Genomic DNA, 19,228 nt, shown 5'->3' on the forward strand with positions numbered 1-19,228 from the left:
TTCTGGCTCTGTTGTGGTGGAATGACCTCCACCTCTCACTCAGAACTGCTGAATCTCTGTCCACATTTAAAAAGGGTCTTAAAACTCACCTCTTCCAGACTCACTTTGCCCATGAACTCTTAAGTCAATGTAAGGTATAACTGTTCAGGCACCATAGCTTTAAGATCATCCCCGGATAAACCTTTACGCAACTACTCCTGTAATGTAATGTAAATGTTTCTATGCATCTCCAAAAATTACTCGGAAGGTGATCAAGAATCGTCAATATTCTGATAAAATTTTATGCAGTTACTCGTGTGATGGACATTGGTTCTTATGGTGGAAAGAAACGAACTGCACTTAAGAATCACACGTCTGCATCTAAATGTCTCTTTCTGCTAATGTAATGAACACATTGTATTTTCTATGAGATGTACATTGCTTTGGAGAAAAGCATCTGCTAAATGAATACAAGAAAATGTAAATAAGTGTAGATCAACAGTTCAGAACATTTATATTTCACTGCACCAGTTGATGTAAAAGCTGTTAAGATACCTGAGTAGCAGGACCTGGATGCTACTGATGACAGCTCCATCCAGACAGTACTTCTTGTACCCAACATGAAGAAAACCATGTGGAAGGCAGAAGATTAAACAGGTCTGGGAATCATTTCTGCCCAACAATGCACTCCCGTCATACCCAGCTGCACAAGCAAGACAAAAATGGGTCAGCCTAGTACAGAAGGAATGCGCTGAAGAGAGAAGGAGACACACATGCCACTCGCCAGGCTGCCAAACGGCAGCAAATTCTAATTGTGGCTTTGGAGACCAAGCAGCCATGGATACCGAGGAGAGAAAGCGAACAGTGGTCCTGAAGCAGCGGTTCTGTACTCTGACCTGCTCGGAAGAAGGTGACACTGAGACCACAGTCAGGTCAGATGGAGGTGTTATTCCCACACCGCCACCTATGCCTCGCCCTCTGCCACCACTCCTGAGGGGAGATCAAGCAGTTGCAGTGACCCTGTCTCTGATTTGCACAGGAACAGTGCAACATGGCAAAGTATTATCAAAGACAGGGATGGAGAAGGACACCAAATGGGGAAGAGAAGAGCATCCCCGACCAGGTGCAGTCATTTACTGCGCGATCTGCTCTTGATTTGGACAAGCGAAACAAAATCAGCCACTAATCATAATTATGTAACTGCCTTTTATTGCAAACAATGCAGGGATGGGCAGGCGGAGGTGAAGGAGGTGGGGGGGGGTTTAATGATAAATGAGCAATTACCCAACCATCTGTCATTCCTCTGGGTTGTTTCCCAAGACTGAGCGAAGCTGTGGCTGATGTCTTTCAGGTAAACTGGAGACTAAAAACTGTTTTTTGGGTTTGAATGAATGAGCGCATCTGGCTACCCCGTATTGGGCCGATGTCCCATCCAGGATGTACGCTGCTTAACCTAGAACCTTATGCTTCTAGGAGAGGCTCCAGACCAAAGCAACCCTGCCTTATAAAAAGCAAGAGGGTGAGAGAGTGAGTGAGAGTGAAAGAAAATATAATACAATTACCAACTCTGATATTCTGAATGCACAATGTAAATGCGGTATATGGTTTTTTGTGAATTACGGAGTGTGCTTGTGCAGGCTTGCATATCCCATGGTGCTGTTGTGCTTCTCTACAGTCAATAAAGAGAAATTAGTAATAGCCTGGCTACAAAACCAAGAATGATTAGAGCTTTGCTCCAGATTGACTTTAATTGATCACCCCTTATCCTTTCATCCAATGTGAAATTCAGACACGTCCTGGGCTGCTGTGTCTCGTATCTGTCTTGTAAGGCATTGATCTTTATCCGTCACAACCACAAAATCAGTACAGAGATTGATCTTAAACAACACTTAGATGCTGGGGCCACCCATAGCGGGGCCTCTTGGAAGACCAGAACACCACTGGGCCCACAAAACAAATCCTGGGTATTAAAATTTTTCACCTCTTTAAACAGATCGCTTTTGCTCCCTGCAAAGTAAACTTTTCCTCAGAGGAAGAAACAAAAAGAAGCTCTGCAGTGACATATATATATATATATATATATACACACACACACACACACACATTTTCAGAACCACTTGTCCCATATGGGGTCGCGGGGAACCGGAGCCAACCGGGCTATATATTTGGTAATATATCATATTTTATATTTATTATTTATCTGTCACCCTGATGAGGTAAGTCTGAGTCTGATACCAAAGAAATAGTTTGATGCCAGACAGAATATATAATTTTATAAGGACCTGGAATTTCACACATACTTTTTCACAAACGTGCTTCAAGTTAAAGTGAACTCACAGCTGAAGCAAACCAAATGGCACTATAGTGGTGCAGCAGCTCATGCTGATGTCTCACAGCATCTGGACTATATGACTCAACATGGGTTTGATGACTGCTCAGTCTGCATGGGTTTCGGATGTTCTCGATGTGCGGTTCAAAGACATTTGCTATAGGTGAACTGGTGACTAAATTGCCCTCTGTGTTTTGGTTGTATAAATGTGTGAAAGACCATAGGGAGTTTCCTATAGTGTATCTAACACCAAATTTACTGCCCTGTATCCAAGTCACCTTGGATCAAGGCGTGAGCCAAAGGCTAGGTGATAATGATTGTATGTCACTTTGGAGAAAACTGTTTGCTGAACGAATAAATGCCAGTGGGAAACCTACAGGTGAGTCTAACACCTCCATCTCTGGCACAGGTGGTAGTGTAGTGGTCAATGCTACTTCCTTTGGTCCCAAAGGGTGCAAGTTTGAATCCCAGCTGTAGTATCCTTGTGCAAGGCATTTATCCTGAATAACTACAGTAAAAATACCCAGCTGTGTAAATGTGTGAACAATTTTAAGTAGTTTAACATTGTTAGTTGCCGTGGAGAAAAGAGTCAGATGAATGTAAATGTAAATGGTTCTTATAATTATGCAGATAACAAATGGTTCTTACTATGATGTAATTGAAATTTCACTGGCATTGCTGTATTTTTCTATTTTTATCTTATACTATTATGTTTGTTGAGTGATATACAGCATTTTTGTCTTTATGTTTGGAGAATATTTTGAGCTTGCAGAAACACCTTCACTCCAACCAGCAATTTGAAGTTTGCATACATACCATTCAAGCAGTTCTGATTTTTGTAATCAGTCTCTACTAAAACATTTATTCCACTAATAAAATACAAAGTAATTGTAATGGTTAAACAAAATTTATTGTTTACATAAGACTCTTTATGATGTTTTCTCCAAAGTTCATAAAATATGGCTCAGCATAAATATGACAAATACACCTTATGGACAACAGCAGTTATCATACTTTGGTTGCGTAAAAGTAAACTTTTATAAGAGGGACATTGCTTCACTTACTAGTTTCACACTCCTGCCAATTCACGTTGACAAACAATGCCCCCCCCAGCAACTGTGAATTGTTCCCATAGTGCAATGCTGGCTTTGTCATTCTGGCCTCCTGTAGGTATACGTTTGACACAACACCCCGCCAGTCCCTGTCCCCTACGGCGTGTGTTTAAAACCTAATCAGACTTGCATTCAAGCCTTTTTTTCCCTCATTTGACCGCCATGGGCGAACGCGCTACAAAATCACAAGCAACCAGTCGGCAAGTGCTCGCACTGAGCGGGTGGTACACCAGTCGGGGAATAGCAGGAGCCACAGTCACACAATGCTAAATAAACAAAATTAAAATTTAATTTCAACAATGAAAGGGAAAGTCAAATGAAGACCAGTTGCATTTCAGACCACTAGATGTTAATATGTTCGGGAAAATAATATTTTCACATTTGGATATTGAATGAATTCACAGTGTGTGTGTGTGCTTAAGAACAAGTAGAAGAATAATTTTTTTTAAGAACAAATAAGACAAATGTTCCAGCTAAGCTGTATATATTTTATATTATATATTACATATTATATATTATATACTATATATACATGTATACATAAGCTGTATTTCTTACATTTGTAGGCTACAGAAATCAATATTTTGAAATTCCTACTACCTCATATATCATGCTGATAGGTCTGGTTGGACATGTCCCCGGAGGCCTAGAGAAAAAGATTTTGAGGTACAAAACCAGGAAGGACTTTAATTAACTTGCATCCTGTCAGTAAGGAGAGAATGGCCTCATTTGTCCATCAGAAAACTGCACTGCCCACACCTCTGCGGTTCATCTCGAAAGTGACACGCTAGCTTCGGCGCTCCAGGATCAATTGCTCTGAAGGCGTCTGGGAGAAGGTGCGGTATATTGCAGGCACCCGGCACCTGGCTCCATTCCCCTGGAGACACTGGGGGAAATGTGGGTTGCAGTGCTGGGAACGGGGGAGGTAATTTGCTTCCTAGCGTTGTGCGAGTTGGACAAAACCTGCCAGGACTATTTTCCACTCTCTCCCCATCAGAAACTAGCTTGTGGGTAGGGGCAGAGTAATGACCAGGGATTCAGTCACAGGTAAACACACAGGTCCTGCAGCATCACATTGGTGAGAGATGATTTGCACACACCACCTAAGGGACCTCTTTGTAGCCACAAGCAAAAGGTGTGTTTGTTTCTGTGATATACATGTTTTGGATAAACACCATTTATGAACAGCTGTTGGGGGTAGCTGGTAGTACAGTGGTTAGAGACACTTCCTTTGTATACAAAGATCGCAGGTTCAAGTCTCCCCTGCAGTTGTAGTACCCTTGAGCAAGGTACTTACCCTGAATTGCTCCAGTGAAATTACCCAGCTGTATAAACAGGCAAATAATTATGAGTAGTTGCTTTGGAGAAGAGCATCAATTAAATCAACACAGTCATATGCTGCTTAAAGACTGACCACATGTACAATGGTGGTCCTGTAAGATTACAATGGAACTGACAAATTATTATCGATTAGCGCCATAGTAACATCGTAGCGCAACACGTTACTCCCGTGTTCGTGGTGGTGCTGCTGTAAACAAACCTGCTGCGCTGCCAGTCGTATAAAAGTATAGCAATACAATTATGTACAGTACATAATACTTGATAATGATGATAAACACCAATGTTACTGGTTTTTCTTTACTATACAGTACTTTTTATCATTATTTTACAGTGCACTCTTTCCAGTTATAAAAAAGTTTACTGTAAATTAGTTTGCTGTCGCACTCGCAGCAGCTTCTTAAATCTCATGTTACCGCGTCTCTTGACTGCACCGAGGCTATACCATCTAGGTTTGTATAAGTATACCCTATGATGTTCACACACTGACGAAAAAGCCGAACGACGCATTTCTTAGAACGTATCCCCATTGTTAAGCAACACATGTCTGTAAACGTGTGGAATGAGACGGGCCCTGGTCTGCCAGCAATGACAGCTGGGCTGGAACTGAAACAAGGTGTTTTGGGAAATAATGAAATGCACACAGGACCCAGTCACTAGAGCTTGGAGTTACACTGCTATACCATACATGCATGACAAAATTACTTACCATGATGACTTGCAGTCTGACACCATTAACAGTGTGCTTGGAACACGTCAGAAATGAAGGGAAACTCACCTGAAGAACTCCATGAAGGAGAAGCCGTAGCCGTGCTGTTCCGCAATTCCGGCACAGACCACGTTGGCGGATGCACCGATGAGCGTCCCGTTTCCTGTAGGAGTGTTCATATTAGTTTTGTGACATGGACACACATTGCATTTTAAACACACGTGTGTTTTGAATGCTCTGAGCATGTTCCCTACACGGGCGATCCACACAAGGTGTTTTGGAATTATTCCATAAGACAACAGAGGATTACATGCAGTCTGTGTTAGAAGTATGGTAGCAGCATGTCTTTACTATGCTGTCAGCAGTGGAAGTATTTAACCGCACTGGCTATAAATGTGATCTTCTATCAATACCACGCCACCTTAGGTGCGATTTCATAGCAATACTAATTATTAAACTCTTATTCATCTATTTATCGCAAGCGAATTTTTCAATGCTTGGACACCTGTATATCAAAAATATGAGGTGCAGAGTTACTTTTCAAGGCGGCATCTATAAGAGACAGTCTTGAAATGTAGCCTCCAGAGCCACAAGTTAATAGGCCTAATTCTGTAAGGTGTCGTGCAGAGAAGTTTATGTCGGCACTGACAGTCACACTTCCGATCAATACTAAGCTGCTGGAGTGCAGTTGATTACACAAAAGTGTCACAGCAACTGATATTTTTTCCCAGATTCCTTCTTGTTGAAGTGATCTGCTGTTTCTTCTGGGCAGAGGTATTTTAAATAGCACCCCTCTCAAGCCTTTACTATGTACAAAAGTATCATCGGGTTGTAACACTTATGACTTCCATAATGATGCTAACATCATAATGGTCAAATAATGGCATTGAAAAAAGATCAAACCTTAATCCAACGAAAGCAATAAAAAGAATTGTAAATAAAAATAAATATGGTCAAAAAAGACTGGGAAAATATTTTGTACCTCTTGTCCAGATTCCCCCTGCAGACCTTTATGAACTTTCTGGATGTCGAACTGAGCCTAGCGGCTCATTCCTCAGCCTACGACTTCCTGTCTTGAAAGGAAGCTCCCTGACACCCATTACTTTCCACTAAAGTTGGTTCACCAAAATGCAAGGCATTGTTCTTTATAAAGTGCAGTTCTGTATAATGCGTCCTCCGACTGGGGAAACTTTACAGTTTCTGCTCTCCTGGGAAGTAGAAACGCCCCCTGAATAACATGAGAGGGTCTCTTAAACCCTCGGTTGTGAAGCAGTAACTAGGGGCATCTAAACTGCCATGAGTCGAGATGGTTCTGCGCTGCATGGATTGGCTGAGGATCTCCCTCCAGGCTTTCATTATGTAATGTGACGTATTAATAAATAAACGCGTTCCTTCCTTATGTTTTATTCTGCTTAGCGGCGGCGAGTCTGTCGCTCACCTCCGAGGCAGGCTCCCATAGCCAGAGCGAAGATGAGAGGCCTCACGGGCAAGTTCACGTCATCATCCCGGCTCAAATTTATGAGAACAGGAATCTGTTTTACAAAAATAAAAAAAAGTAATTTTAAATACTGTGTACAGTTTGAAATCTCCAGCACAGGGAGATTTTAATTTGACCCTGACATTAAAAGCATGGCAATCCAAGGGAGGCAACTGGCACTGAGACAACTGAATACAACAACACTCAATAACCGCACGGCGACGAAGACTCCTCCATGAGCAGCATATATGATTTCTACGTGCGTTTCTGGCTTACTGCAAAACAGGCCTTCTCGGATGACCAGTTCATGATTTGTTTCACCAATTCATTATTATGACACCTGGGCTGCACCTTTTAACAGCCTGCAACTAAGCATCCAAACAGAATGGACATATATCTTTAAAGTCATTTTTGTCATTAAGTCACGTTTCAGGTCATCCATCTATGAACAAGAACTACTTTATAAAACAAAAGAAAACACTAGAGAAGTGGAAATGTTTTACTAGCCTATTACCATTCGGTCTTGGCAATAAAACGGGTAGGCTCCGGTTCCCCGCGACCCCGTATGGGACAAGCGGTTCAGAAAATGTCTGTGTGTGTTGGCAATAAAGGGAAGATGGGATCTTTTCTGTGCCAGACAATGTCCAGAATTATTTTTTATTTAACAGTAAAATAACTAATGCTGTTACTGTTTTTATTATTAAACGACTGAATGGCAGCTACTTGCAACCGGCAACAAATACACACAAAAATAAAAATATGTTATTTGGAGGATGTAGAGGATGATGTAAGTATTTATTTAGAGGATGATGAAATGGGCAAAAACAAGCAAACCAAAGCCTGCAATGTTCACTGTATTGAGCAAAGCAAGGCGTTTATCAGCTCTTTGTATGAACACAGTATGCAGAGGCTAGTATGGTCCTTGACAAAGGAATTTTTAGAAACGTGCATCAGCTTTACACCACATTGTTTTTCCAAAAGACTCATTTGCAGCGCAAACAGAAGACACGCAAAAATACCGGCCTGACCTTCATCCAACGGCAACTGACTCTTCCTAGACAAACACACCATATGCTGTCTGTTTTATCTGAATGTGCCGCATACACACAACTGCTATGGAAAATTAAAGTGACCGACAAGAAAAATATCAAGTTAAAAAGACCCAAGGTGAAACGCAGAATTGAAAACAGCCTGTAATTCCCCCATATTTTCGGTAAACTGTCCTTCATATAAATGTGTTTGTACATCTACCTATTTTTGGCTAGAGATGGCTCAGGAGATATTTTTCGTTCTGAAATTTGTCACTCGGAGCATTATCTATGTTTTGATATGATGTGACAATCTCTAAACCGTTATCGTGCAGAAATACGGATTTCGAGCTACATTTTTTCCACTATTAATCTTTGTGACACTCATTCACATGGAACAATAAATGTAGGATTACAGTTGCCTGTGTCTTGTCACATAGTGAAAGGGTCAAGTGCAGCTTTCTAGATGAAGGATTGAGGTTTGGATGGCACTGCTTTCCTGTGGCAGCTCAAAAACAATCTGCAAGGGTTGCACTTTTGAGACAGAACCTACCAGAATGATTCTGGGATGCAGAAACAAAACAACTATGTCTTACATGTTTTTCACAGTGGTGCAGCAGGTAGTTTTGATGCTTCACATTTCCTTGGCTCTGCTTTAGACTTGAGTTCAAAGTCGCTTCAGTCTGTGTGGAGTTTGCACATTTTACCCATGTCCAAGTGGGTTTTTTCACCCCATCCAAAGACCTCTAACTTGCCCTTAGTGTGTGTGTGTGTGTGTGTGTGTGTGTGTGTGTGTGTGTGTGTGTGTGTTGTAATGGTCTCCTGTATAGACGGGTGAATGACTGTGCATAGTTTACTGTAGTGTATCTAACACTGCAATGCAATGAATAAAGGGATCAGCAGAAAAGGAGTTAATAATCACTGTATTTTATGATGAATACAAGTATCTGCTAAATGAATGCACATAAGTGTAAACATCATATTCATTAAACATATTCATGTTAGAATTCCAGCAAGATGAATTTTCTACAGATTGTAAATTGTGTGAGAATAATCCGTAAAAACCAACATCAAGAAGATTTCGCGAAGAGGCATGTTATGAATAGAACAATTATAAAAAGGTGACATGAGATGACCTCGATCTCCCTTCAACACTACACATAAAAAAAACTACAGTCCATTTCTAAAGTTGTATGAGCTAATGCATAAATACATTTCAGAAGAGAAATAAATGGGGAACCTGCATTTCCAAATGACCAGTGATTTAGAAATCATTGGTTCCCGTGCATAACTTGCAACATCCAATTGCCCACCTCATAAAGCAAATCAGCTGTTATTGCTCTAGCTCCCCAAGCTTTTCAATAAGATACGAAAGGGCAATATTGTTTATGGTTACCACAACAAGTTAATCAACATTCAAGTACATTTAGGAATAATTTCTCCCCTCTGGTGAATTGCTGTGCAGCGACTAAAAATATGACTGCGTTTCATTCCAGTGCAAAAACAGAATTCACCTTCTGAATAAAAACTGCTGGAGATTTAGGTGTTGTCATCAAAGCAATGTCAAACACTGTAAGTTACAGGTAAACAGTTTTACGGTCTAAATTACTGAAGATTGCACTTTCGTCTGAATAAGCGTATTGTTGAGTTCAAATGTGGGGGGGGTACTTGTTCTCATCATCAGTGCTGTAATGAATTTTAATGTGCCGTCTGAAAAACTGCCAGCGATAAAAATACATGAAACTAGAATATATGTTCCTTTCCCTGCATCTTTCTTTCACCAGCTCACGGTGTGCTGGGAGTTTCGAAGGACAGCGAGGAGTTGGCTGGGCTGGGATGGGGTGCTCACCATGGTAGCAGTGAAGGGGATGTTGTCAATAAGGGAGGAGGCCAGAGCAGAAACCCACATGACCAGGATGATGGCGATGGTCAAGCGCTGGTCTTCTGGCACTGCCTGTGGAAAGAAGGGCAGCAGAAACTAAAACCACAAAATGGGTCAAGAGTCATTTATTGCATTTTAATATTTTTATTTTATACATAATAAGAAAAAACAAGGTATGCGTTCTTGACTATCCGTCAGAGGCACGGATTATCGCTTTAACTAAGGGTCTTATTTGGACTCTTCAAAGCGTAGAACAGTCCAAGGGGACTACTATAGGACTAGCATACTTAGTTTTGCCATTGCATCACCAGAAAGGAAAAACAACTACAGTCGGACACTTATAGACTGTGAACATTTCTTCTGTAGTACAGGAGAACCACCAACACTGTATTCTGAACAGGGCACAACAGTGTGGATGGTTGTATTAAGACGTAGAGCAAGATGGGCATGGCATCAGTAAAGACAGCACCCATGTGTGACAAATGGCCTGGTTCTCCAGACAAGAGGTCACTGATTCAAGGTTTCTGGATGCAGCAGCCTTTATTCTGGAACTCTCAGGCTGGGAAAAGGTGTCAAGGAGAAGGGAATCAGAACATCCTTGATCTCTGGTCCTTCACCATCTCTCACTCCAGGGCAAAATATTTCTCACTGCCAGGTAAGGCTTTAAAAAAGGGAGTCATGGCCACTAGATGTTTGTTAACACTAAATATATGTGTTATAGCACCATGATTACCAGTACGGCGAGCAGATTGGCGTGTGTGACGTTCCATAAGCACTAACAGTAATGAGTTATGCTCCATAGTGCAATGCTTACATGTCTTGTCTATGTGTGTGTTGTGTTCTGCTCTGTCTCTGTCATTCGTCTTCCCATGTGCCACAGCATTATTCTTTGGCTCCTCCTTTCCCCTACCCGGAGAGAACATCCGCATCCCTTGTCATCGAGTCCAAGCATCAGGTCACATAGTGATGGCTAGCGGAGGGGTAAGGGAATTTGGAGCACCGTGGTGCCTGTCATGTATCATTATGCCCAGTGACTCCATGCAGTCAGAACAAGACCCGACACGTCCGCCTGGCCGTAATTCTGCAGTAAGCGAGCTGCCATCCCCTTGCTGACAGGGTTTAACAGGCGCAGCCATGAGATGCCGCCATGCGCAGGGCTAAACCGGCCCTCGGTGCCAGAGACGTTCAAGCTGAAGCCCATTCCACAAGAGCAAACAGCGATGCACTAATTTCATAGACATTTCAAATTACTGTGGGCTTGACTGAGTGAACAGACTGCTAATTTCTTACACTAGTCAGCAAAGAAATGCAGCACTTTAAGTTTTACAGTGTACCTTACTTTTACACTATTGGCAGCATCATTGTTAGAGGACACAGATTTGAAGGATACCAATAAATCCCAGGAGGATTCCTGCTGAAGAACCCTTGAGAAATGTCTCTGAACTGCTCCAGTAAAATATGCAGTTGAATAAATGGTAAAATTGTCCAAAAATGATTTTGATAAAAGCAGTGAGATGGCAATAAAATCGCATTAATAATAATTCATAGAACAGTAAAATATAGACTGGCAATATATTTAACGAGAAGTGCAGAGAATAAGAATGACTCTAAAATTGAGTAAATTCAAAGACAGTTTTATTCTGCTGAATGACATGCAGATATAATATCACTTTCATAAAGAAGTAAACTCCATCCGTTCTTTTACATTAATAAATTTAGCCAAAGTGATTTACAGTGTTAAGCTATTTAAAATTATTTACCCATTCATACAGCTGAGCAATTTTTGCTTTACCAGCTCATTCAGGGTAACTGCCTCGTTCAAGGGTACTATAGCAGGAGGAGGAATTCAAACTTGTGCCCTTCAAGTCTAAAAGAGTAGCTCTAACCACTATGCCATCTGCTGGCAGGAAATTAAATCAGTAATTTAGTTTCATGCCAACAGTAGTTTTCCTCCACAAAAGACCAATAAATGACTGAACAGGTTCTTAAGGTTAAGGAGATCTATCTCTCTGAGGCAAAATTCAAAGCATCATCTCATGGTCTCAGTGATGGTGCCAGACTGAGGCTTGGTGGAACCCTCCTCAAGTGAAGACCAGGTAAGCACCACCCCTTATAGGCCATAGATGTAGCTATGAAAGAAACCCCAGCAAAAGGTAACACTGAAAAGATTCTTAATGAACAAATCACAAGCTAATGTTAGAGAAACAAGTTGGTAAACGGTGGGGATTAAAGAAGCGAAATATAAAACAGAAAACGAAAGGAGCAAATATCTTACTTTAAACAAATATCACAGTATACAGACGGTCCCCGAGTTACGATGGTCTGACTTATGATTTTTTGACTTAACGATGGTGCAATAGTGTACGCATTCAATAGAAACTGGACTTCGAATTTTGATTTTTTTTCCCGGGCAAGCAATATGTGGTACGACACTCTCTCGTGATGCTGGGCAGCGGCAGCGGTCCGCATCTCCCAGGGTGCCACACGGTCGCTAGTCTATACAACCAATGCTCTACAGTGTTCTGTGATGCCAGCATTTTTTTTTTTGATCCCCCGTATCTACGTTGTGTTTTGTGCATCCATCATGTCTACGAAACGCCCATCTGTGTCTTCTGCTACTGTTGAGAAGAAGAGGAAGGCAATTACTCTTGAGAAGAAACTCAAGATAATTGCCCATCATGAAGGCCGCAAGCCCGTAATGGCCATCGCACGTATGCTTGGCTATGATGTTTGGAAGGTTAGGTGTATTAAATGCATTTTCAACTTACGATGGGTTTATCTGCACATAACCTCATCGTAAGTCGGGGACCGTCTGTATAATAAAAAAAGAGTAGATCCGAGGACCAAGAGCCATACATACCTTTATTAATGCCGCTGTCTGTGCCCCAATGTAGTCTAACAGCTGTAGCTGAGCTAAGGCCTGGCAAAAAAGCATGTTTCATATGCAGTATATGGATGCAGACAAGAGTTTCGCATCATATCCATAACACTGACGTTAAAGATTATAGTCATAAAAAAAAGAAGTTGACCAAGGATAAAAGAGTTTAATCAAAAACACCGATCATTAACTCTTGTTTGCTGGCTTCTGACCCTGTACATGTTTTAAACACTCACATTAATACAATAATTCTGAGCTCCTTTGTGCTAACTTTTGCAACTCTATGTGGGCTGAACGTTGCAGCCCAAGTCTGCTCATAATTGTTTGTTTTTGACGTGTATGAAGCCCCCCGGGAACACAGGGCTGTGTTTTTCCTTGCATCTGTGCTCCTTGGAAAAACAAAAATAACCCTGAACCACTAACAAAGCATTTTTTCCACTTCGCTTTGCATTTTTGAGAAGAGTAGACAGACCATACAGTCATATATTTAAATAAGAAATACCCTGTTAATGTACTCTCCTAAAAATACACTTTGTAGCTGTTGGGCATTCCTCAATATCTTACTGAGTGTTTAATAAAATGGGAGTATTAACTATGGCTATATTTTGCATACTTGGCTTGTAATAATAATATACATTTCAATAGTATGAACTTCCTGGATGTTCAGCAGCCTATAAGTGGAAAGTTGTTGCATTTCACCATGGTGCTACGATGCTCCTACCACTGAACACATATGACTAGCCAGCATTTCAGACAAAACCCATCCCGTTCTACAAGGAAAAAAAAAAAAAAATCACATACAAGGAGACCACAAGCCATACCTCCATCAGGACAAAGAGCGCTGCAAAGAATAGCAGGGTGGCCCACTCCACCCTGTGGAGGATGATCTCAAAGTCTTGAATGTCTGCCAGGACCAGCAGCCACAGGGCCCCAAGGATGGCAATCCAGCCTGGAGGACAAAGGAGAACAAATCACATCATGGTCCTCGGCAGTCTTACACACCACCTAGCTGCAAATTATTCTCATTATGATCTGCTGATCTTACAGCCAGCCACACAGACCCATACCTTAAAGTGAGTCAGTCACATCACACTCTGCTCCGCATTATGTTCGTCACAATTTATATTCTAAGCGGACTTACAGGAATTGGTTATATACCTTTGCCCTTTAAAATAATATAGGATAGCTACTGAAGTAATTAGATTAAGTGCATCACCAAAAAAAAGCCGCTCAAGGTTAAAATAGCAGCCTGAGCCCACAGAACTGAGGGCACAAATATCCCGTTCAGTTTATTTTTTTATTCTGCACCCTTCCCAACAGGTTGCCACAGAGCACTTAAAAAGGAATAATGAAAAGCACTGAAATATGTAAGAAGAAGCAGAAGTAACAAAAACACTGATAGTTTTTACTATATAGTCAATATAATATAATATAATATAATACAGAGTACAAAAAACTGAGCAGGGCAATTGTTCTGTTATTAGCATTTCTGTGGTTTAGAGTTTAAAATGAGTTCAAACCAGAACAAGTCACATGGTTTAAAGCAAGCCTGCATTTGAAATTAAATCCAAATGGTGTGTCAAATATAAATCACCAAACTGTTACTTGGTCGCTTTTTATGTGGTTTAACTTAAACCTTCTCGGCACATGGCTTAGCTGAGGTTTAAGATTGTAACTGAAACTTGTTTCCAGCTCAGATATTCTCGATATTTAAAACCCTAAAAAAAGGGGCACTTGCCTTAATTTTTAAAGCCAGGGAGAGCGTTATATTGAGTTATCATTTAGGTTTTTTGATTTTTCATGCAGTGTTCAAGGAAATTGACTTGCCCTGCAAATTTACATTTACATGTATTCATTTAGCAGACGCTTTTCTCCAAAGTGACGTACATCTCATAGAAAATACAATGTGTTCATTACGTTAGCAGAAGAGACACTTAGATGCAGACGTTGTGATTCTTAAGTGCAGTTAATTTGTTTCTTTCCACCATATGAACTAATGTTCATCACATGAGTAGCTGCATAAAACTTTATCCGAATATTGACGAATCCTGATCACCTTCCTAGTAATTTATTTTTTTTGGGAGATGCATATAAACATTTATGTTACATTACAGGAGTAGCTGTGTAAAGCTTTATCCAGGACATGCACAGCAACAATATAACAGCCACTGCTTTTCTCCAAAGCGACGTACATCTTAGAGGCCCAGGCTGCACAGGCAACGGTGCCGTTGCTCACTGTGCGCAGTGGTTTGCAGGCCAGCGGTGAGGCATGCAAAAGAAAAAAAAAACTTAATCAATGCAATAGAAGCTTTTTATCTGGCTTTTATTATTATACATGAATAATATACAGCTCTAATATATTTGCAAGGACTCAAAGAGCAATGAAGTAGCTTGTAAATAATAAAATATGTCATTATTTTGCAGCCGCATTGTCTCAAGTAACTTTTATTCACATTTATTCATTTAGCTGATGTTTTTCTCTAAAGTGAATTACAATGTTAATCTATTTACAATTATTTATCCATTTATACAGCTGGCTAATTTTACTAGTGAACTGGTTAGAGTTACTGCCTTTGGATCCAAAGGTTTCAGATCCAACCCCTACCTCCCACTGTAGTGCCCTTGAACAAGGTACTTATCCGAAATTGCTCCAGTAAAATTACCCAGCTATATAAATGGGTAAATAATTGTAACCTTAACACTGTAAGTTGCTTTGGAGAAAAGCACCTGCTAAATGTACAGGAGCAATTTAGAGCAAGTACCTTGCTCAAGGGCACTACAGCTGGAGGTGAGATTCCAACCTACAACATTCGGGTCCAAAGACAGAAGCTCTAACCACTACACTACACTACCACCTGACCCCTGAGGCAGCATGGTAGTACTTCAGGTTTACTTGCAGTTTAGTTGAGGACCAGCTAAACTTGTGCTTGTTTTGATACAGCAGTCACAATTAATTTAAAACTCAGCTACAGTATGTGCTAAACCCCTGACATGAAATCTGATCAACCTAAATCATAGGTATTATAATAAGAAAGCGACAGCCCCAAGGGGTTTTAGGCCAACTGCTACTCCCTAACAAGACTAACTAGAGATACGGGCACTTTTGCAGTTAATAAGGGGTTTCATTTAATAAGTTAATAAAACTTAATTAGTGTCCCATTGAAAAGGAAGATGGAAAGAGAATTATTAGCTAGCAATTATTTTAGAAGAAAATGTTTTAATTAATCCATTAAACACCATTTAAATACACCTCCCTGAACACCTCGAAGACATGGCACTTAAGATAATCAGCTGAGTTTCACTACCTTAAAAGTTTACTGTTTAAATACTTGCATAATACAGACCCTTCCTCTAGCATTCAAACATAATTCATTGCTGAAAATCCACCCATGCGGAATCCGCTATTTCAAATACACACCATAGTTAATGAAATGTATTCTTACTCTTCTGATGTTATGTTTACAAGTTTTGATATAAAGAAGGTCCTCCGCATGAAACTAGTTTTCCCCTATTACCAAGATTCGTAAGGAGCTAATATCTGTATAATGTGACTCAAGTGGATGTTACGATATCCGTCCGGGATGTGCATGGCTTTGAGGAAACATGTACTGCACTCTATGTGCCTCTTACTTATACAGACGGTCCCCGAATTACGATGGTCCAATTTCCGATTTTTCGACTTCATGATGGTGCGATAGCGAAACGCATTCAGTAGAAACCGTACTTTGAATTTTGACTTTGATTTTTTTCCCAGACAAGCAATATATGGTACAATACTCTCTCATGATACTGGGCAGCTGAGTAGAGCAGCAGCAATCCATATTTCAAGCTGTAAAAAAAAAAAACTTTCTGAACAGAGTGTATTCACACACACCGACTAAAACCACTTGTCCCAAGAGGGGTTGCGGCAAGCCACCACCTAACCTGGCAACACAGGGCACAAGAGGGCACACCCAGGATGGGACACCAGTCCATCGCAAAGCACCCCAAGTGGGACACAAACCCCAGACCCACCAGAGAGCAGGCACAGGCCTAACCTGCCACTCCATCATGTCCCCAGAGTATGTTCAGCTGGGGCAAAAAGATGGGGAGAACACTGAGAAATTCATGACACGGCAGAGAGAAGGCAACAACCTGTGAGTATTGGCTATTGAAAGATATCATATGGTCAAAGTAATTTTGGGAATTACTAATAAAGATACACAGTGCTGTCTGCTATGAGAAAGTCATCCCAGCCTTTCGGGTGCCATAGAATTGCACCTTACAGCACAATTAACAGCAAAACAGATTAAATTAATCATTATTCTGTAAACATTGTGGAGAAATTAATATATAATAAACAAGCAGTATCCACATATTTGGGACAATGAGATCTCTCCATTAGGATGCCCTGCTGTACAGTATATTCTGGGGTAATACACCCAGGTCAAGAATATCGGTTCACCTATTGGAAGTTGCCCAAGCAATACAGCTTTCTAAATCACTTTGCCAAAATAAGCCTGTCCAAGAAAAGGCACGATACACTAAAATTTCATATGGCAGAAGATACAGATATGGAAGCACATGAGCACCAAAATGATTTATTCACCCAAGTCATTTGGAGCAGTGGGATCAAGAGCATTTAAGTGGTTTGTAAACTTCCAAATGCATAACAAGATACAGCCCAGTCAGTTGGAGTCAGGACCCACATGCAGTGTGAAGTGTCCTGCAGACAGGATGAAGCCAGCACCTAGAACAAAGGTGCAACCAAGCAACACCCTGATAAAATTATACTCCAGCAAGCTAATGAAGTCATTGATGCACTTTATAACAAAGTGTGTGGGGAGGGGACAAACAAAGAAGCTGATATTCAAGATTGCAGATGTACTCCAAAAACCACTGCTCTCTGGATCAACACGAAAGCTCTTGGGACTCATGACATGCATTTTATCCGCCTAGCTCCGCACAACTGAACAACATTATGAAAGACCGCAAACTAAAGACCTATTCATATACAGTATTTATCTGAGGATGTCTTCCTCAGGGTCCCATGAAGTCAATCCCAGGTGAAGTGAATTTTGAACTAGTTCCTAATGTACCAGCTATCCAGTGTGCCCCATGGAATATACTTGTGGCTCAACAGCAGAACCTGAAAGCCCTACTCAATAAGCATGAGGATGCATTGCCCATGCAATGGAGCCAACAGAGTAGATCAGCAGCACGGTCACAGTTGTCACACCAGCAACCCCAAACATTTCAACCCTCCACAAAAAGCATTATTCCAACGGTAGATGACATTCTGTACAAGCTCCCTGATGTGTTCACATGTGCACAAGATTCATTTATACAGTGCAGATTGGACAAGGAGTAGATACATACTGACGTCACAATGTCTGATGGTCATTTTGAATATGCCAACACCTGTAGCTCTCAAGACACATCAGCGATTCATTAGCCTTGCAACTTACTTGGCAATGTTTCTTCTAAGAAGGTGGACAAGCAGGCAGTCTGGCACTGGCCTCCCAATTCACAATTTCCATTTGAGGAAACGAAGCATCTGCATACTGTAATACCCATGCAGAGATAATAACGAGGTGGACAAGCCCGTCACAGTGCAGTGTGACTCAAGCAAAACTGGACTCGGCGTTACCTAATGCAAGGGTCAACTGATTAGATATGCTTCAGGACACCTGCTGAAGAGACTTACACGTCCTCACACAATGAGGAGTCTCTGAGCATCCTATTTGTCTGCCAGTGTCTCTACCACTACCCTCTGATCACTGCATTTAACCCTGTTATCTTCTGAAAAAAAGTTTTGTGAAAAACCAACACATACTTGACAGATGCATCGGTGGATTTATTCAACGATTTCGAAAAAGACCCTTTACTCATTGTGGACCATAAATCTCATTTTTGAAATCTTGAACTTGGCGCTGGCCACCAGCACATGCTGTCACACACGAAACCAATTAGAACATATGGCCTATTGTAAAGATTTGGATTTTGAGCACATAATACTATCACCAGAACATCCAGAAGCTAATGGAAAAGCTGAGTTTGCTGTAAAAATTGTTTAAAAAAAATGTGCAAAGAGGCTTGACGCAGCTGACCACTGGAACGCTATTCTGATCTGAAGGAATACACGCACAGAAGGCAATCGGAAGCATCCCAGCACACCGTTTCATCTCCAAATGGATGAAAAATATACTGCCATCAGGCATCCACCTGCTGCAGTCAGATGTGATCAGCGGTATCCCTAAACTGCTTTGGCTGAAGTGACAGAATGCCAAGACAGGCTGCGATGTTACAGGTAGGCTCCTCTGAGAGGAAGGCAGCAGAATTTATAATTATACATCAGTACACATACATGCCAGAATTACGTGAAAGTAAGATTATCAGAGTGGCAGAAAGACTTTGCCAAATTAAGAGCTTTGATAGGGAAAAGCACACCTGCTCATTGCAGAACCTGACATACAGTAATCTCAATACCATTACATCTCATGTCCAGCCCCAATGA

The 19,228-nt window shown here is 41.0% G+C and overlaps 1 protein-coding gene across 1 annotated transcript in view; it reads right to left on the minus strand.

Moving 5' to 3' along the window:
• Positions 1-19,228, minus strand: part of oca2 (oculocutaneous albinism II) — a 94,746-nt gene that overhangs the window by 11,925 nt on the left and 63,593 nt on the right. Inside the window, exons 19-23 of the mRNA XM_018749891.2 lie at positions 13,554-13,681; positions 12,715-12,774; positions 9,822-9,926; positions 6,906-6,999; positions 5,537-5,630 (exon numbers count right to left, since the gene is read on the minus strand). Coding sequence (XP_018605407.1) covers positions 5,537-5,630; positions 6,906-6,999; positions 9,822-9,926; positions 12,715-12,774; positions 13,554-13,681 — 481 coding nt within the window. The remainder of the gene's footprint in view (positions 1-5,536; positions 5,631-6,905; positions 7,000-9,821; positions 9,927-12,714; positions 12,775-13,553; positions 13,682-19,228) is intronic.

This window comes from Scleropages formosus, chromosome 1 (assembly GCF_900964775.1).
Source record: "Scleropages formosus chromosome 1, fSclFor1.1, whole genome shotgun sequence".
Classification (NCBI taxonomy): Eukaryota; Metazoa; Chordata; class Actinopteri; order Osteoglossiformes; family Osteoglossidae; genus Scleropages; species Scleropages formosus.